Source organism: Microcebus murinus, chromosome 4, assembly GCF_040939455.1.
Source record: "Microcebus murinus isolate Inina chromosome 4, M.murinus_Inina_mat1.0, whole genome shotgun sequence".
Classification (NCBI taxonomy): Eukaryota; Metazoa; Chordata; class Mammalia; order Primates; family Cheirogaleidae; genus Microcebus; species Microcebus murinus.
In genome coordinates, this window is record NC_134107.1 from 33,820,390 (window position 1) to 33,839,048 (window position 18,659).

Genomic DNA, 18,659 nt, shown 5'->3' on the forward strand with positions numbered 1-18,659 from the left:
ACGGGGATATTGCACACATGTGCATGTACACACACATATGAATATACAGCATTAAAGTTCTATTGACTTAAAGAAGTTTGTTATTCATACTGATGTAGTAAGATCCTAAATTACCTCTTTATTGGAATATTGGTCTCCAATTGATTGGAATGAGTACTTGAGATTAGATTTCCTTGAGATTTTTGCATGTTTCAAGATGAACTCTAAAATGTTTAGTGAGTTATTTAAATAACTCAAAGTAAAAATATTTTTATGAATGACAGAAATCAAATTTAAGCATATTTAGTTGAGTTTCAGTCATGTGAGATTGTTATGTCAAGCATGGTGCCTCTAAATGAAGCAAAGCAGACTGTTGTTACAGAGAGAGAACTCATTTTAAAGGTACTAAGATGAAAGGAAAATAAGTCGGATCATAAAGGGAAGAGGTTGAATAAAACAAAAATTGGGGATAATACAGAAATGTATTATTAATACAAAAGAGAAGGAAGATGGATTGGCAGAAATGAAGAATTATCAGAAAAGTGAAATGTCTAAAAAAACAAGGGCAAGAGATAACATAAGAGGAAGACTAAGGAGAGCAAAAGATGAGAAATAATGCGATGAATACCTTACTGTTAAAAGAATAAAGATTAATATATGAATTTCTTTCGCCTTCAGTCAAATTATTAGAGGTAATAATTAGAAGGTAACCATAGTCTTCATATTATTCACTCAAGTCAAGCTGTTTGTGTCATTTTGCCAGAAAATAGTAGAAATCATTTTACATATTGCTCATTAAATTTCAAGTAAATATTATATATTAATAATATATTGATAGGAGATTTTGTATATTATATATAGTGTATATAATTATATATTTAAAGGTAAATATTTATATATTCTTTTCAAGGCAGAAATTTTGTTTTTGATGTAGACACTGAAAAATCACATGCAAACCCATACAAAGCAAACTGTTTGACATTTCAAATAAAAGTGGTGATAAAACATTTTTAATTCTCAGTTATAAGAACTGAGTATAATTCTAAGTATAATTCAAGTATAATTGTAAGTATAATTCAAGTATAATTCTAAGTATAGAATTATACTTGAATATGAATGATGCAGGTTTTAACATCCTGGTCCTTAACGTAATATATTGTTTTGCTTTTGTCATATTATAACTGGTCACGGGGTTTTTCTACAGTATCATTTGCTTTTCCTCATATTCAGTAAATATCTGACTAATCAGTCTTATACACCAGCATTATAAACTACTTTTTTACTGCTTTTTCATTCTTAAAATTAACCTTAAATATTCAAACTGATTTGTAGAAGTGAATGTTTATATCCTCTCTATTGCTTGCACATTGTCAAGGTGTAGAAGAGTTTAATGTGTCAGAACTGTATATGGTTGCCTTATCAAGTCCTTTAATTTCTTGACCACAGTTCTTTCTAGGTTGGTATGTTATAACCCAATTACTTTCTTCTTCTACTTAAATCCTTTAGTGGATAAAGGACTTTAATGTGTTCAAGTTTTTTAGATCATTGTATCTAAAGTGTCAGTGAATATCTAAATTTGAAATCTCATTGACCCACTAAGAGAAAACTGAATCTTTACAACTGAGAGACATTTAGTCCCATTATATACTAATTCAACTCAGCATGGGTGAGAAAAGCCTTCACCTAATGTAATTTTGATTTCCTGCTTTAGGAATGAAATCATGGATCACCCACATATGCTTTGAGACATGCTTTAGATTTTTTTTCTTGAAGCCCTGCAACTTCCCTAAAAATTGAATGTATTATAGAACAGACCTATGGTAAGTGGGCTTTTTCCTCCTTTTTCTTCTGTCCGTTTCATGTTCATGTTAAGTCTTAAGACTGTTGCAATGCTGCTCCCTGCTGGACACAGTGTAATTTCTAAAGTTGGCACTTAATAGATGGGCAAATAACTGGTTAGCTGGACCTACTGAGGGGAATCCTTGGCTGCACTCACAAAAAAACCAACAGTATACAACAAAAGCAACTATTATCATAATGCTGCTATACCATTACCATCATGTTGCTATCTGGAGCTTGATGAAAGTCTTGCTTCTAAATTTCATTTTCTATCCATTTAGTGGTATCTAAAAGTTATAACACACATACTTTGAAGGATGATTGTAGGTGGTGGACCTTTTAGGATTTCCTAAATTGTGTATGTGTATTTTGTACTGTAAGTGAGTTTACTCTTATTATTATGTCTTTCATAATAATTTCAATTCCTTATAGTTTGGTTTTTCCAAGGGAAATATTTAAAACTACTCTAGTATAATTTACATTGGACATTGTTGAGTATATTTTGAATGAATCACTCTGTTACATTTTATACAGTGGACTTTTAATGTGACTTGTTTTGTATATCCTATAATCCAGCTATCTTTTTTAGTATGCACAGTGAACCAAACTTAAAAACAGTGACACTAGGTGGACTTCAACTGTTGTGTCTGTGACCTTATCTATCATGGTTTCTCACATTATATGTGTACATAGGTACTTCCAAAATTGTTTTAAAATGTGTGAGAGTTAAAAGTGTGTTGTTTCCTGCCTTTGAGCTAAAATATTCTAATAAAATGATTACCTGGACATCATTTTTAATTTTTTTTCAAGTGAGCGTACATTTTCTTGAAAGGAAGAAAAAGTGACAGAAATAACATTGAGTGGCTAAGCAGAGATCTAGCAGGATAACTGATCTTATACTTTTTAAAGGCCTGCTTTTTTAGTTTTTGGTTTTGTAGCCATTGGGAAAGCCTATGAAATCTACTCTTAATTAGGATTGTGGACAATTAGGCATAGTAACTTATTTCTGTATTATTAAAATATTATAATAAAAATATGAAATGTAGAACAAGACAATAAAATTGTTAACAAAAAGAGAAACCCTCTTTTCCTTCTCTATAAAAATATATTAGTATTACTTCAGAAAATATACAATTTTTATTGTAAAATATAACATGATATAGAAACATAAATGTATAATACAATGAATAATTACTTATTAAATATATAGCAAGCATCCATGTAACCACAGAGCATTATTTTCTATATAATTTTGTCACTTTTATATGTATAGTTAACGATGTATATTCTTTCCTCCTTTATTCAGTGTTATGTTGAGTGTCCATGTAGTTGCATACAGTTTTATTTCATTTGTTTTCATCATTATATATTATTCCTTTGAAATAAATGTGGCAGAATTTATTAATCCATTCTACCATTAGTGAATGGTTGAGCTGTTTCTAGTGTTTGCTTATGATAGACGGTATTGCTATGAATGCTTTTTTTTTTTTTTTTTTTTAACAAATATCCTGGTTATATATCATGTGTTTTTTAAAATTTGCCAGGTGACAAGTAATTTATTTTCAGGTTAGAAAATATTTAATATCAAAGTAATTGATTATAGTGGTATTTTAAATGAATTTAAATGACTACATGAAAAATTTGTTATATCTTGACAGTACCAAATATTACATGTTGGAAAAGATTCTGAAGTGATTATAATTTCTTTTCCTGTAGGCCTTAAATATAGAGTAAAGGTACATATAGTTTGAGATAGTTTAACATAGCGGTCCCCAACCTTTTTGGCACCAGGGATGGGTTTCATGGAAGACAATTTGTCCAAGGACCAGAAAGGGGAGGATGGCGGCTGGGGAAGGGGTTGGGGACAGGCGGGGTTGGGGACAGGTGGGGTTGTGGGGAGGCAGAGCTCAGGCAGTGTTGCAGGGCACTGTTTTCCTCACAGGCCACTGACCAGTACTGGGCCACTGCCTGGAGGTTGGGAACTGCAGGTTTAACACACTGACTACCACACTAGAAAAAAAATTGTTTTCCTTGGGGCCACAGTGTTTTATTACGAAAATAGAATAAAAACTTCAAAAACAAACCATCCTTTCTAATTTAATGAAAAATTTATCTTTTATTTTCTGTGCATGAGTTATATGCAACTTAAAAAATAGTTCACGTGGCTCCCAAGATGAAGAGAAGTATGAGTTACATATGCTTCACGAGGCCCCAGGGCTCAAAACTAGGGTGAGTAAATACAACTCACATGGCAGTTAAGTATTAAATATAGAATACAATCTAAATATAGAATACAATCTAAATATAGCATAGGTGTAGATAGAGGACCTAATGAAGTAACTCTTTGTTTCACTTTATTAGCACACTCATTCTGTTTAGTAACATGTCATGCTTTCTATAACTCCTTCAATTTACTGATGATGAAACTGAAGCCGGCTAGAGAGATTGAGTCACTTGAACAAGGTCATTTAGCAAGTTGGAGCTAGAAACCAGACCAACCTGTCTACTTGGCAGTCACAACCTAAAGTAAACAAAGTGAAATCATGACATTTTCTTGGGTGTTTCCAATCATTTAAGTGGAAATTTGCCTGAATAGCTTTCAGAAATTAATATATATTCTTTTGGCTATCAACCAGGAACTGGCTTAGCATAGGAAGTTATTTGTTTAAAACCCCCAAAGTGTTATTATACTTTATCACAGTTCATCTTTCAAAAGGCAACCGTAGTATAGTCTATTTTTAAAGTGAGAAATTTTAATTTGAGAACTTTCTCATTCACTGTAAAAATTTATATCTTTCTTCTCTTAAACAGAATAAATTTTAGTTTTTTTAAAATTTTTTTAATTTTAATTTTTTTTTTTTTGAGACAGAGTCTCACTCTATCTCCCAGGCTAGAGTGCAGTGGCATCATCATAGCTCACTGCAACCTCAAACTCTTGGGCTTAAGCAATCCTCCTGCCTCAGCCTCCTGAGTAACAGGCACTGTAGGCACGTGCCACTGCTCCTGGCTAATTTTTTTCTATTTATGGTAGAGACAGGATCTCTTCTGTTGCTCAAGCTGGTCTCAAAGTCTGCCCCATCTGCTAACTATCGGGGCATAGAATGTGTGACAGCTTTAGAAATTTTACTTTGGTGTCAGCAACTAGTCTAGCCACTTTGTTTCAGGGTATTGAGATCATCTCACAATCTTTGATTTCTGTATGACAAAAATGCAATAATACAGATTGTGTATATACTAGTGCGTCTTTATTTGGGGAATAAAAACGATCATTTACATGTTTTCTAAAAAAACAGCTATAGTCATGTTGAAACTGGATTTACTAAAGGATTCCTTCAAATAGGAAGTGCAGTGGACTTAAGTGTTTGTTTTTTTAATTATTAAATATTTGATAGGATGGGCACTGGAATAAAAATAGTATATTAAGTACCTGCCTATTAAAAATGGCAGGCATAAAGATTAAATCACCTTTGAAATTATAGCTTTTAAAGAAAAATTTTGTAGAAGTAACACGGATTACATGTGTTTCATGATTTCATGAAAACATTTAAGTGTTTCAGGAAAAACATTCATTTAAAAGTGAATTGCAATCAGGTGATGTGGCTCATGCCTCTATTCCTAGCACTTTGCTGAGGCAGGAGCATTGCTTGAGGCCAGGAAATTGAGACCAGCCTGGGCAACATACTGAGACTCTGCCTTTTAAAAAAATAGAAAAATTAGCTGGATGTGGTGGCATGTTCCTGTAGTCCCAGCTACTCCAGAGGCTGAGGCAAGATCAATTGAGCTCCGGAGTTTGAGGTTGCAATGAGCTATGATGATGGCACTGCACTCTAGCCCAGGCAACAGAGTGAGGCCTTGTTTCAAAAAAAAAAAAAAAAGGAAAAAAGTAAGGTGCATTTGCCTGCTTACCCAATTATAAACTATTAAATGTGAATTAAAAAAAAATATTGGAGCTGAGAGTATATTTGTCTTTAGATCACAGAAGATATTGGGAAGACAAATAGTTGCTATTGCAGCACATTTAGGTATCAATATGAGGATTTACTGCATTGATGAGTTTTTTTAATATGAAAACTTATTTGCTTTTAAGCTTACTAAGTCAACAAGTTTTAAGGCAACAAATTTTATATTTGCATTTGGGAAAATAAACAGGAGTGTCATGTAGTTTATTGCAGTGAGCCCATCTTTGAAAATTACCTTATGGACAAAGCTTTTTAGAAGTTCAAAAAGAGGAATAGTATTTTCTGGAATACATTTGAGATGCTTGTGTGGTAGAAGTGAAAATGATGAAACTCCATGGAAGGCCCATTTTCAATTTCTAAAAAAAGACCAATGCATTTACCTGTTGTCACAATACCAATTCTGGGAATTTATTACAGAAATTCTTATGTACTTACAAAATAACGTGTACAGGAATTTTCGTTGTAGCTTTGTTTGTAATAGCATAAGATTGGAAATCCCCTAATGTCTATCAATGGGGTGCTGGTTGAATGAACTGTACATATCTATACAGTGAAATACTCTATAGCTGTAAAAAAAAAAAATGTTTTCTATATGCAGATTTGGAAAGTTTTCCCCACATACATTATTTGGAAAAAGCATTCAAAATAGAATGTATGGTAAACTACTTTTTTGTGTAAAGGGAGAGAAGAATAAAGGGAGAGGAAAATAAAATTACATATTCATATTTTCTTATATTAATATTTACATGAATAAAATCTGGAAGAATATACAAAATCTAAATCCTGTGTGAGATTGGGGAGGAAAGCGGGGTAGATGGGACTTTTTACTGTCTATCTTTTAGATTAGTTTTAACTTTTGAATATTTTAATATGTTACGAACAATTTTGTTTTATTTGTAAAGCAGATGAGAGTAAAGGGGGTAAGCCTGCTATTTTTATCGTAAAATTGGTCATTTTTATTCTTTTATCAGTAGAGGGTGGCGGATAATAAGCAGTAGATCATCTTTCTTAGCTTATTTCTTTAAATAAGCATCTTAGGATTCTTAAAGCATCTTTTCAATTTGAGAAAAATATATTGTAAAATCATATATTGATTACAGTATAGAAATAAGGGAAAATATTTAAGTGGGAGATATGAGATGTATAGTTTAGTTCATTATCAGATTATCATGAAGTTTCATTTAATTTGTGTGATATTCATATTAGAGTAATTTTTCTCTAACTTCACTGAAAAAATAAAATTTAAGAAATATCTATTAAGTAATAAGCTTTCATGCTTAATAAACAAAAGCTTATAAAATTTGGGGGCAAGGGAGAAAATAGCAAGCACATACTCTTTATACTGCCTTATCTTCTGTACTACTTTAGTTTTCAACATAAAAGCAAATTTTCAGTACTGAGATTGTTTTAAAGGCTCTGTTATAATAGTAGCAGTAGTTCTCAGCACAAAGACTAGATATCCCTGAAAATATGATTGGGAGGCAGGAGAAATTAATAGGGCAAATGACTGTTCTCTGTTTATAACACTCCAGGAACTTAGCTGTGGAGTTGAAAATGTGATTACTTAAGTAAATATCATAAGAACTCTGAGTTACACATCTTAGTTGTTCTTAAAGTTCTTATGACAAGGATTTTGTCTACCTTTGTATATCTCGGTATTTGTCTGTAAAACTACTTTCTCTAAAAAAAGCTACAGATACAGAAAAGGCACATATTATGTAAGTAGATGGCTTAATGAATTTTTCATAAACCAAATACATCCATGTAACCACCACCCAGATAAACAAAAAGAATGTTATCAGTACTCCAGAAGATACCTTCATGCTCCCTTCCAGTCACTATTTCCCCTCCCCCACAAGGATAACCACTACCTTGACTTTTAATAAGAGATTAGTTTTGCTTGTTTTTGTATTTTATATACAGAATTATACAGTATAATTTTTTGTCTGATTTTTTTGTTGTTGTTCAATAATTTGTCTTAAGATTCATCCACATTGTTGCATGTAACTACATGTTACATGTATTTTGTTCTTTCTCATTGCTGCAGGTAGTTGTGAATACATCACAACTATTATTTATCTATTCTACTAGTGGACATTTGGACAGTTTCTATATAATGTTATTATCAACATTCTAGGACATATCTCTTGAATAATATATGTCCATGTGTTTCTTTTGTTGATATGTCCAGAAGCAAAATTACTGGATCATGGGTATTAATATATGTATGTCCAGCTTTAATTGATACTGCCAAACAGTTTTCTAAAATTGTTGCGCCAGTTTACATTTATAGTATGTGAGAGTTCTAGTTGCTCCATGTGTTTGCCAATACTCAGTTTTTTTTTTTCATTTTTCCTATTCTGGTGATAATCCATTATGATTTTACTTTGTTGTTCCCTGATGGTGATTAATGAAGTTGAGTACCTTTTCATATGTATATTGGCTATTTGGCTATTCTCTTTTGTGAAGTGCCTGTTCACCTCTTTTGCCCACCTTTCTATTAGATTGGCATTTTCTTTGATATATAGGGTGTTTTTTTTTTAATATATATAGAATATGAGTCCTTTGTTGAATACAAGTATTAAAACTATTTCTCCCACTCTGATGTTTGCCTTTTCACTCTCTTAATAGTGCTTTTGATGAACAGAAGTTTATGATTTTAAAATAGTTTATCATTTATGTTTGGTGTTTTTTACTTCTTGTTTATGAAATATTTTTCTACTTCAAGGATACTTTGTCTTCTAAGTTTTTCTCTTAAAGTGTTTTTGTTTTATCTTTTGGATGTTTAATTTTAGCCTGCATTTTTATGTTAGGCAATTATGCAGTGCTTTTTGGACTCAAAAATCCATACCTGGAGACAGAGAAAAAGGAGATGAACTTAGGTTAATGACCATGATTTCTATAAAATACCCTCTTAAGGAAATAGTGTGTTTGTTCATGTTTACTTCATGTGCAGCTTTAATTTACTGCTTTATTTGTTTGTTTGCTTTTAAGGAGAGTCTACTAGAGTATTCAGGGAGGAATTTCTGGGGTGAGAAAATAAATTACTTAACATTTTTATTGATAGTAGTGTTCATAAATATGTTTATTCATGAAATAAAAAATTTTGCAAAGTATTCACAGACACAATCCCAGTTACCTCATTATAGCATAATTTACTATGTTAAAGCTTAGGATATTAAGTTTTAACTTTTGTCACCAGAGCAAAGTAAAATTCTAGCTATTTGAAATTATTTTTATAAATTTTTAAAATATTTTAAGTAGAATTTCTTATAATCATTTATGTGCAAGTTATGAACACTTATGAAGCCTTGAGTTATACTTTTTATTGTGCAGAAATATTTTCACTATATTTTCTGATTATGGGCTTTTATTTATATTATAGAAAAGTGTTTCCATATACCCTGATATTTTGTTTTTATATTGTCAATAATGTATATTATTAACTTCATGATTATTGTATTAATTTTATATTTATATTTCATAATAAGAATAATTGCCTATTTTAAAATATATTTTGTCTGAGCATAGTGCTGAAATTAAAGAAAGGTGATTGTACTTGACTCTTCACTAAGCATTTAGATATTTTTCACTTGTCAACTACATTTTTTAGTTTAAAGCATCAAATTAAATATTATTTTATCCTGGCTTTTATTTTAATTCATGCATTTAAAAACTGAAAATTCAGATAAAAGATAGTTTCAAAATAAATTCAGTATATTATTTATGAGTGGAGCAACACATTAGCATTGGGTTCACAATAGATCATATCGCTTTTATTCCATCTTACAAGCTTAGCAGCACAAACAGAATAATCAACATATTATTTGGCTGTCATCTGCTGAACAGAAACCAGAGATCACAAGGAGGTTTTCCCTAGCTGTGGTGATGGCCTTTTTGTTCCAAACCCCCATCTGGGAGGGCCATGGTGTGTTATCATATGGAACGCGGGGTTTTCTGTAATCTGCTTAGCTGCACTGCAGTTTGAATCTTCATTCCATGTTTGTGTAATTTATAATTTTAATGAGACCATGGCTCTTGTGGGCTTTGAAATATATTAAAAGCTCTTTTGTGCATATGCTTTTGTTCTTGCTTAATAGGCTCAGTGTATTTAAAACTGATGAATTTTTATTCATGAATTTGGATGTCTGGAGATTAACTCAGACTGAATATCATTGCACTCATCTATTGATGTTTAGAAAGTTTTTTTGTTATTGTTATTATATTGTTGTGTGTGTGTGTTTGTGCGCGTGTATGTCAATATCTGTATGATTCTTGTAATCAGAAAAGGAATAAACCTATATAATTTTAACAAGCTAGCAAAAAGTGGTATGATTAGGTCATAAAAATTAATTTGTTTTATTAATCTAATTTATTGATACTTCATCTTTAGTCTTAGTATTTAGATAAATATTATAAGGAAAAATTATGCAAAAGCAACTTTTAGATGAGTTAATACCTTAAGTACTCTTGTTTATATTAAAATCATATTCCAATATGTGACAAAGGTAACTATATTTTAATTGTATAATATCAGTTGTCTGTAGTCATCCTAAATAAATCATTATATTTCTTAAATTATTTTCAGTTTTACTTATTTCTATAAAGTCCTTTTTGTTGAGGATTTTTAAAAAAGACTTAATTGATCAATGTGATGAAAAGAAAAATGGAAAAGCAACTTACTAATAATTTATAATGATTTTGTTTTCTAACATTCTGAAATATACCAAATGCTTCCAATCTCTAGTTATTACTTAATGTATTTTAAAAGTTTGAATATAAACAATTATATAGCACCATAGAAAAAAATCATGGCCCTTTTTAGATCCAAACATGTTTTTGAAGTTGCTATCTATTAAGCTCAATGACAGGGTAACACAGATCTCACTAGTCTTTTCTGAAGTTAATAAATAAATGATTCTTTTTCAAAACCATTTAAAATCATTTAAACCATTTAAAATCATTTAAAAAATGATTCTTTTTAAAGCATTTTGTAACTGCTTAATATATATCATGTCATTTTTGGGGGGTACATGACGGTCAAAAATGTGGCAGGTCCCCTCTTCTCCCACCACTATCCTTAAACTAGAAATAAGAAATAGAGGCTAAAAGGACAGGATTTTATACTTTCTTTACTAAGCTTATCTAACACTGGAATGTTTATTCTTCCATCATTAACCCTCTGCTTCAATATTTTTATTAGTTGCACAATTTCATTTAGCTTAGGAATATATTATTGAAAAATGTATGACCTGCTAAAGTGGCGCTAATAGGAATATAGTGTGAATCACATATGTATTTATTTAACCAACTATATCCAAAATATTATCTTTCAGCATGTATAAAATATACAAAAATCAATATAAAATAAAAATTAAAATATTTTACTTTCCCTAAAAGTGGGTATTCAAAGTCCAATGTGTATTTTATACTTAAAGTACATCTCAATTTGCACTAGTCATATTTCAAGTGCTTAGTAGCCGCGTGGGGCTAGTGGCTTCCTTATTGGACAGTGTAGCTCTAAAGTATTGCACAATCATAACAAAAATGTGTATGTTTTGCATTCCTTATTGTTTTTTTATAATATCCTAATCAAGGTAACCAAAGAATAGCATTCATATGCTATGCAAAATTGAAATTACATACAATGTTTTTTATGTTTTTATACTCTGGTACCATTAGTATACTATCTGTCTGTTCAATACATCAAATCAGAATTGTGTCACCTGACTTCCGAGTATCTATCTGATATTATATGCTTAACGATATTGTGAGGATGAGGAGATAATGACTAATGTAATATAATGTTCCTCAAAAATGGTGGGCAAATCAAACTTGTCAAATAGCCATATTTCATATACACTGAGGAGCTTAGTTTTACCAGAATCCCATGGCAAATCTTAATACTTTTTTAAAAAATAAAGCTGAGAATTCCTTCTCTTCACATCTTTAGAGTTTTTCTGGACAAGTGTTTGTGTAACTGTATATGAAGCTCTCTTTTCATATGTTTGCTTAGAGCTAGTATAGCTGTAAACTTCATGAGAGGAACAAAGCTGATCATAAAATACTTTTCTAAATTTCTTTAGGATTCTGTACATTTAAAATGTTCTGTGTACATTCAAATATGAGGATAGATTACTTCACTGATAAATATTTTTAAAACATATATTAAGAATTATAAACCCTTGAATTACAATTGATTTACATTGATTCAAATATTTTAAAGTATAAGTTATAAAATGATCAAGAAGATTTATATAAAATATGGCAAGTGTACCTATCTTATATAAAATGAAAGCCAGATGTAGTTGACCTTCTTGCTAAAGTATGATTTAGAGAAAATCGATCTCTGAATTTTTCATTTTCTAAACTTGAGGGATATGACCTGATTTTTATGTAATCTAATTTCCTATAGTTATTAGTGAATACCTGTTATATTCTTTGACTTACTTAAATTTTTATTGACTACTCCCTGTGACTTCTGCATTTAAAGTGTTGGCAGAAAATGTTAAACTATTCTTTAAACAATACCTCTAGTTTCTTGGAGATGATAAATCTGTTCATTGATTTCCTAATTTTATTATGTACACAGTCAATTGTAATCCAAGATTACAGCAAACAAGATGTTAATTTCTAGACATAATCTATGTACATTTCAATTACAGAGCATGATTGTTATAGAAGCACAGAATAAAAAGGAATAACATTTGTGCTATCCTCACAGGAGCTGTCAATAAAAGATGTAATAGGGGATTTAGGAATCTGGAAATGGCCAACTAATTTATGTGAATCTATTTTATTTCAGCTAGAAAGACCAAGCTCTTTTTCCGTCTGCACTGCATATTGCAGAGCACAGGCTGTCTATACAAAACCAGGCGGCTGCATATGGATAGTCCCTTGATATCATTCACTTGCTGTGTAATCTTATTATGCAAAGTTCTAATCTTCACCTAGAATGAATGCCTCTGGGTCAGAATATAGTCATATCAGGGTTTTTGAGGTCATGTTTTGTGATCCTTAGCTTATTCTTCTAAGTAGGGCTGGGATTTAAAGGGTATTCCCCAGACACTAGCAGAGATAGACAGCAGAACCTGCTGCCTTTTTGGAAGACAAGACCAACATGAGGTCCCTGGTAGGATTAAACTTGATTTGTAGCTGTAGGATTTTTTAACAGATGTATTATTGGACAGGGAATAGGGGCCACCAGCACAGCAAAATTGAATCACGACTGGCATTCTCAGGGAGTTTGCTGCCTGCTAAAACAGCAGCTGCATGTGGATTTGACTTCTTTCAGGTGAAGCGACTTCCAGTCATTTGGAAAGGATGGGATGAAAAGGAACCTTGGTGATAATTTTGATGTCTGCAAGATTTAGTACCAGTGTAATGGGATTATCGGTAACACCTTCACTGCAGAAAAAGCCACCTGGCGCTATAACTGGCAGCATCTGAGAACTAATCCTTTCCCATCTCTTGGATGTCATTCATGAAGCTCAAAGCTATTTCTACCCTGCTAACTGTGATTAATTTTATAAACAACAACTAAAAATCAGGTGATCAATGAAAGAATATGCTTTTTATTAACTATTTGTAGTATGTTGCCTTATTTTAAGCTATATCACTTAAAAATTATGTAAGACATATACAAAATATAAAGTATGTATAATTCAAAATTTATTCAACCATTCAAATAGAAAAATTGATTAATGATGTTTTTTATACTTTTTCCAGTTGAGTGACTATTACAATATTTGCCATTGGTGAAAATTTATATTTCAGATTAATTATTGATTACTTTTATGTTCTTTTAGATATAAAGCCATTATGAATTTAATCAAAATGTCTATATGTGTAAGGAATTGAAATAATTTGTTTTGTCATATTTTACCTGTTTAGTACTGCTTCAGTTGCTACTGATGAAATGTTTTTGGTGAATAAAATCTTTAATATTATAAAAATATATAGACACATATTTTTGATAATTAAGGTAATGCTAGCTCAAGCTGCTGCTGAAAGGGCTCTTTGTGAAAAGTGTATATAATCTTAATATGTACAAGTTCTACAGTAGTTAATACCAATAATGACTGACTTAATTTTTAAAATCAGTGATTGTTAGTCAAGTTTTCCATTAGTAGATAGGGGTTTAGTTGTTTTCTCTAAAATCAATACATTAGTTAATTGGGGTTTTTTTTAGCATTTTTATCTCAACTAAAACCTTTATCAAATACTTTATTTAAAGGTGTTAATTATTTTAATATTTTTCTCTAACACGATCCAGAATAAACTGAGAGAAAATGAAGTGAAATTATCCCATCAGTCACCCAAACAGTATGCAACATAACTGCCAAGACTAGAAAAGATAATTAGTGTTGTCAGTGTTATGATCCTAGAGTACTTAATTTAAAAATATTTATTCATAGAACTTGATTTTTATCTTATAGTATTTTTTGATTTAGTAGCTTTATATTTTAAACAATAAATTATAAAATCTCAGTCTAAATGTTTTTAAACTTTAAATTTTTAACTACATATAGGAGACCAAAGTATTTTCTTAAAATTATAAGAATAGTTATAATCATCCATTTTACATGTGGTATATTAATATACTTATAGCCTCTGTTTCCATGTAGTACATTTTATTATTCCCCATATAAGGTCTTTATTAGAAAAATCAACAAATATAATAAATTCATACAGCGTTCTTTTGTCAAATCTTCCTAGCAAACTTGTTATTCTTTTTTATTTATTTATTTGTTCATAATCCTGCCCCTCAGATTCAATAAATTTGTTATTCTGGCTGTATTTCCTTTAATTGGTTTCAAGCTATTGTATTCCAAGATATGTTTCTTCATTTTTGCCACATTTAAAATGAATGAATGAGAAATCATAACAGTATTTCTACTGAACTGCATTAATTTACAAAGGACTTCTTTAGCCTTCTATATGTATTTTTGCTATTTGAAAAATTGATTATTTAAAATTCTGCTATTGTTATGAAAAGAGCTATCCATGAAATAAATGGAGTAAAATATTTTTAATTTCAGATTATTTTGCCAGGTTGCTTATTATTTCAGGAAAATGTTCTGTGGTAGTTAATATTATATAATTTTTTATACAATAGCTTTCTGATCAGAATAAAATTTGTAAGCTTTTATTAAATCTGTTCAGTATTGACTTTTCTATTTTTTATTGAGTTATTTATCTGAGTGGCTATTGAAAGTTAATATTTTTTCTTCTAGATCTTAAGCATCATGCTTATTTGATTAGAGGTAAGGAAAGTACCAAATAAACTCATAAGTAAATTCAACATAAACATATAAGGTCTTCTCAATGATATACATTCTTTTCATATAGATATAGGTTATTTGAATTTAATACCTTGTTGATAACTTAAAGGAAATTTGGCTCATCTTAAAAAGCTAGATACTAATTTAATTGGCAGTTCAGGTGACACATAATCATGTCAGTAACAGTTAAGGGAGGTGTTTTTGGAAATAGGAGAATGGGAGATGGGATAAGAGAAATGAGAAGAAATTGTTTTTGAAGACTGGTAAGTCAGGTGTAGCAAAAGAGCAGAATGGGAATCAAAGCAATTCTTTTTTTCTCTTCTTTTTTTTTTGAAACAGTGTTGCTCTGTTGCCTAGGCTAGAGTGCCATGGCATCAGCCTAGCTCACAGCAACCTCAAACTCCTGGGTTCAAGCGATCCTCCCACTTCAGCCTCCCGAATAGCTGGGACTGCAGGTGCACACCACTGTGCCTGGCTAAGTTTTTCTATTTTTTTTTTTTTTTTTTTTTTTAGTAGAGATAGGGTCTCACTATTGCTCAGGCTGGTCTCGAACTCTTGAGCTCAAGTGCTCCTCCCACCTTGGCCTTCTGAAGTGCTAGGATTACAGGCATGTTTTTTTTAAGAGATGATAAACTTTTTTTTCTTTTTTGATGATTTGTGAAACTTATTCTCTCTCTAAAGAGTCATGCATGAACTGTAGACTGGCACAGTGACAGATAGCCTATGATAATGCTAAGTGATATTTCTTCCATTTGAATTAATATCCTTCCACTATTGCTTATTAAACTGCTATATTCTGAAATAGATCATATAGCAGTTGGGGGATTATTGGTAGATGAATGGGTTTGATTTTAGTATTTCACTATCTGGGAAGTAGTGCTTGATTATATTAAACATGTCAATTTGTTTATTCTTTATAAACATAAAGTGAAAGTAAATTTCAGAAAATAACATTGGATTAATGAAATACATGAAAACATTAGCATTATAAAGTTCATTTGATAAAACTTTCTAGAATTATCCCAGAGGTAACCATTCAGTTTAAAAACAAATTCATTATTTTCGAAGTTTTGTCCAGTTTCTGAAAATGTTGAGTATGTCAACAGTGGTCTCAAATGACAGCACAAAGTCCTTTACTGGGTTTCCTTCCTGGGGGGTTATTAAAACTACAGGTTCTACAGCCTTGTTCTCAGAGATTCTCCTTCATTAGCTCTAAGTTGGAGCCTGGGAATTTGGATTTTTAATTTTGGTTGATACTAGGTTATTGGGTTATTTTGATGTTGCAGTCAGGTTGAATACTGCTTTAAACCTTAAAGTAATGACAGTCATTTCCTCTGGAATGAAACAAAATAAACAGGTTTTAATAAAATCTTCATAGATTTTAGGGATCTGAGTGCTTTGAATTTACAGTTATAGAAAATAAAAAATATCCTCTGCACAAGTCTTACAGTAGATTTAACGTGTACAGATTTGAACAATTCATGAGCAGCTCTGAAGGTGATTTTGAAATGGCAGGAATTTGAATTACTTTGATGGAGAGTCTGCTCTGTGAGAGTAAATTATTAAGCTATTGAGCAGAGTACACTATTCAGCATCCATGTCTTAATGAGTCTTTGTTTTTCTCTGCTTGTCACAATAACTTCCATTTAGGATCTGAAGTGGACATATATCTTTCATATACTTTATATGCATCATTCTGTGGGGAAAGTGTATTTTGTGTAAGTATTCTTGAATTTGAAAATCACAAAGCTCAGAAATGTCAAAATCTATTTTTTCTTGTCTAATTGAAGGTAAATGTGGCAAAATTGTGATGTTGAGATTCACTTTCTACTTCCCCATCTACTTGTTTTTGTTCACCTTTTTTGAATGTGAACACTTCTTTAAATGCCAATTTATTCTCTAACTCTGTTCCTCTATCAGAACAAAAAAATTATAATACTAATCACTTTGCTGATTGGCTGCTTCCACTTTAGAATGAAAGAATTTCTGTAAACTGGTGGTCTCAACATTTGACACATTGCATTTCTTCCCTACTTCTGCAACAAAATGCTTCCTCTTCTTTTCAAAGGAATTTCAGACCTGAACAATCAGGTAGATGTTTTCTTTGTGGCTTTGAGTATTCTGAAATTACTCTAAATCTTCTTCAGTGGTTGGATCCAAATCAGGATCTCAGAATTGGATTCTAAGAATAAAGGAATCTTTAATTTCTTTTCAGCTTCCAGAGTTCACTTTGCTCAATCTTTTTAGCTGGTTTTTAACATCAGTCTAATCCCTTTTTCCCATGTGACTCTTTACTCCCAATATCTATTTTATTGTTTACAAAAATTTCTTTCATTTAAGGTGACAGGCAGTATGGCATAGTGGTAGACTTTAGAGGCAAACCACCTCATTTTGAATTCTGGCTCTGCCTCTTATAAACTGTGGGATTTTGAATAGTTTTTTAACCTCTCTGCCCCACAGTTTCTTTATCTGTAAAATGAGATACCTAAGTTCTCATAGAGTTGTTGTAAGAGTTAAGTTAGTTAACATATGTAAAGTGATTAGAACAATACCTGCCTAATTCTCTGTTATCATTTTGGTTTTGCCTAAATTACTCCCTTTAGTATGTAAGCTGGCAAAAATTTTCTCAAAACTTGTTTTCTGAAAGTGTTTTTATTTTTGCTTTAGCTTTTCAGGTATGTTTTCATCAGGTATAGAATTATAGATTGGTGGTTTTAGCACTTTAAAGATGCCATTTCATTTTCTTCTGGTTTTCATTATTTCTTATAAAAAAGTAGCCATTCCATTCTGTTGAACAGACAAAATTGTTTATTTGAAAATAAGTTAACCTTTATTTCTGACCAATTTTAAACTTTTGTTATTGTCTTTTTCAGCAGTCTGACTCGACTGTGCCTGGATGTATTTGTTTGTTTTATATTTATCCTGTTCAGGGATTGTGGAATTTCTTGAATTTATGAGATAATGTCTTTTATCAGTTTGGTAAGTTTTTCTCTAGTATTTCTTCAAAATATTGCTTCTGTCCTATTCTCTTTTCCTTTCCTTTAGGTCTCTGATTATGCTTGATTCCTGTATTGTCTCCCTGTTTTCCTCTTTGTGTGGCAATCTGATTATATTCTCTCAACTTGTATTTCAATTCAATTGTCTTCTGTTAGGCTGAGTTTAGTAGGCTGAATCTGCCAGTAAATCTCTGTAATGAATTTCAAATTCTAGTTATTGTATTTTATCCTGTAGTATTGTGTTATGTATAATTTCCATTTGACTTTTTTGATAAATTTTATGTCTCTGCTGAACTTTATCATTTCTTCCCTTTTTTGAATGTTAATCATATTTTATTGACATGTTAATAACCTATTAACATGTGTTTTTAAATGTTATTTTAAAATCTTCTTTGTTAACTTGAATATCTGAATCACCTGTTGTTCTTTCTGTTGTATATTTTTTACTCTTGGTTTTCAGTCATTTGATTCTGCTCTGATTGAATGCAGTCATTAGTACTATTTTACATACTTATAATATTTGATTAAATTAAAGATTATAATGACCCATTTTTAAAATTGGAAAAGTATTTGAATAGACATCATTCAAAGAGGATATACAA

At 30.9% G+C, this 18,659-nt stretch overlaps 1 protein-coding gene across 22 annotated transcripts in view; it reads left to right on the forward strand.

Annotated features, from left to right (window-relative positions):
* The window catches only part of IMMP1L (inner mitochondrial membrane peptidase subunit 1), a 79,028-nt gene that overhangs the window by 22,234 nt on the left and 38,135 nt on the right, over positions 1 to 18,659 (forward strand). For 2 of the 22 annotated variants that reach the window (XM_076002061.1, XM_012785950.3), the window contains exons 2-5: positions 1,691 to 1,799; positions 13,072 to 13,327; positions 16,712 to 16,779; positions 17,935 to 18,040. The exons of 2 other annotated variants lie outside the window; for them this stretch is intronic. Coding sequence is in view for 1 of the 20 variants with exons in the window: in XM_076002060.1 (XP_075858175.1) it covers positions 1,777 to 1,783 (7 nt within the window). In the remaining 19 variants the exon portion in view is untranslated. Of the gene's footprint in view, positions 1 to 1,690; positions 1,800 to 13,071; positions 13,328 to 15,013; positions 15,044 to 15,566; positions 16,780 to 17,934; positions 18,041 to 18,659 lie in introns of those variants that run through there. 18 more of the 22 variants (XM_076002064.1, XM_012785958.3, XM_076002065.1 and 15 more) reach the window with 13 other exon arrangements.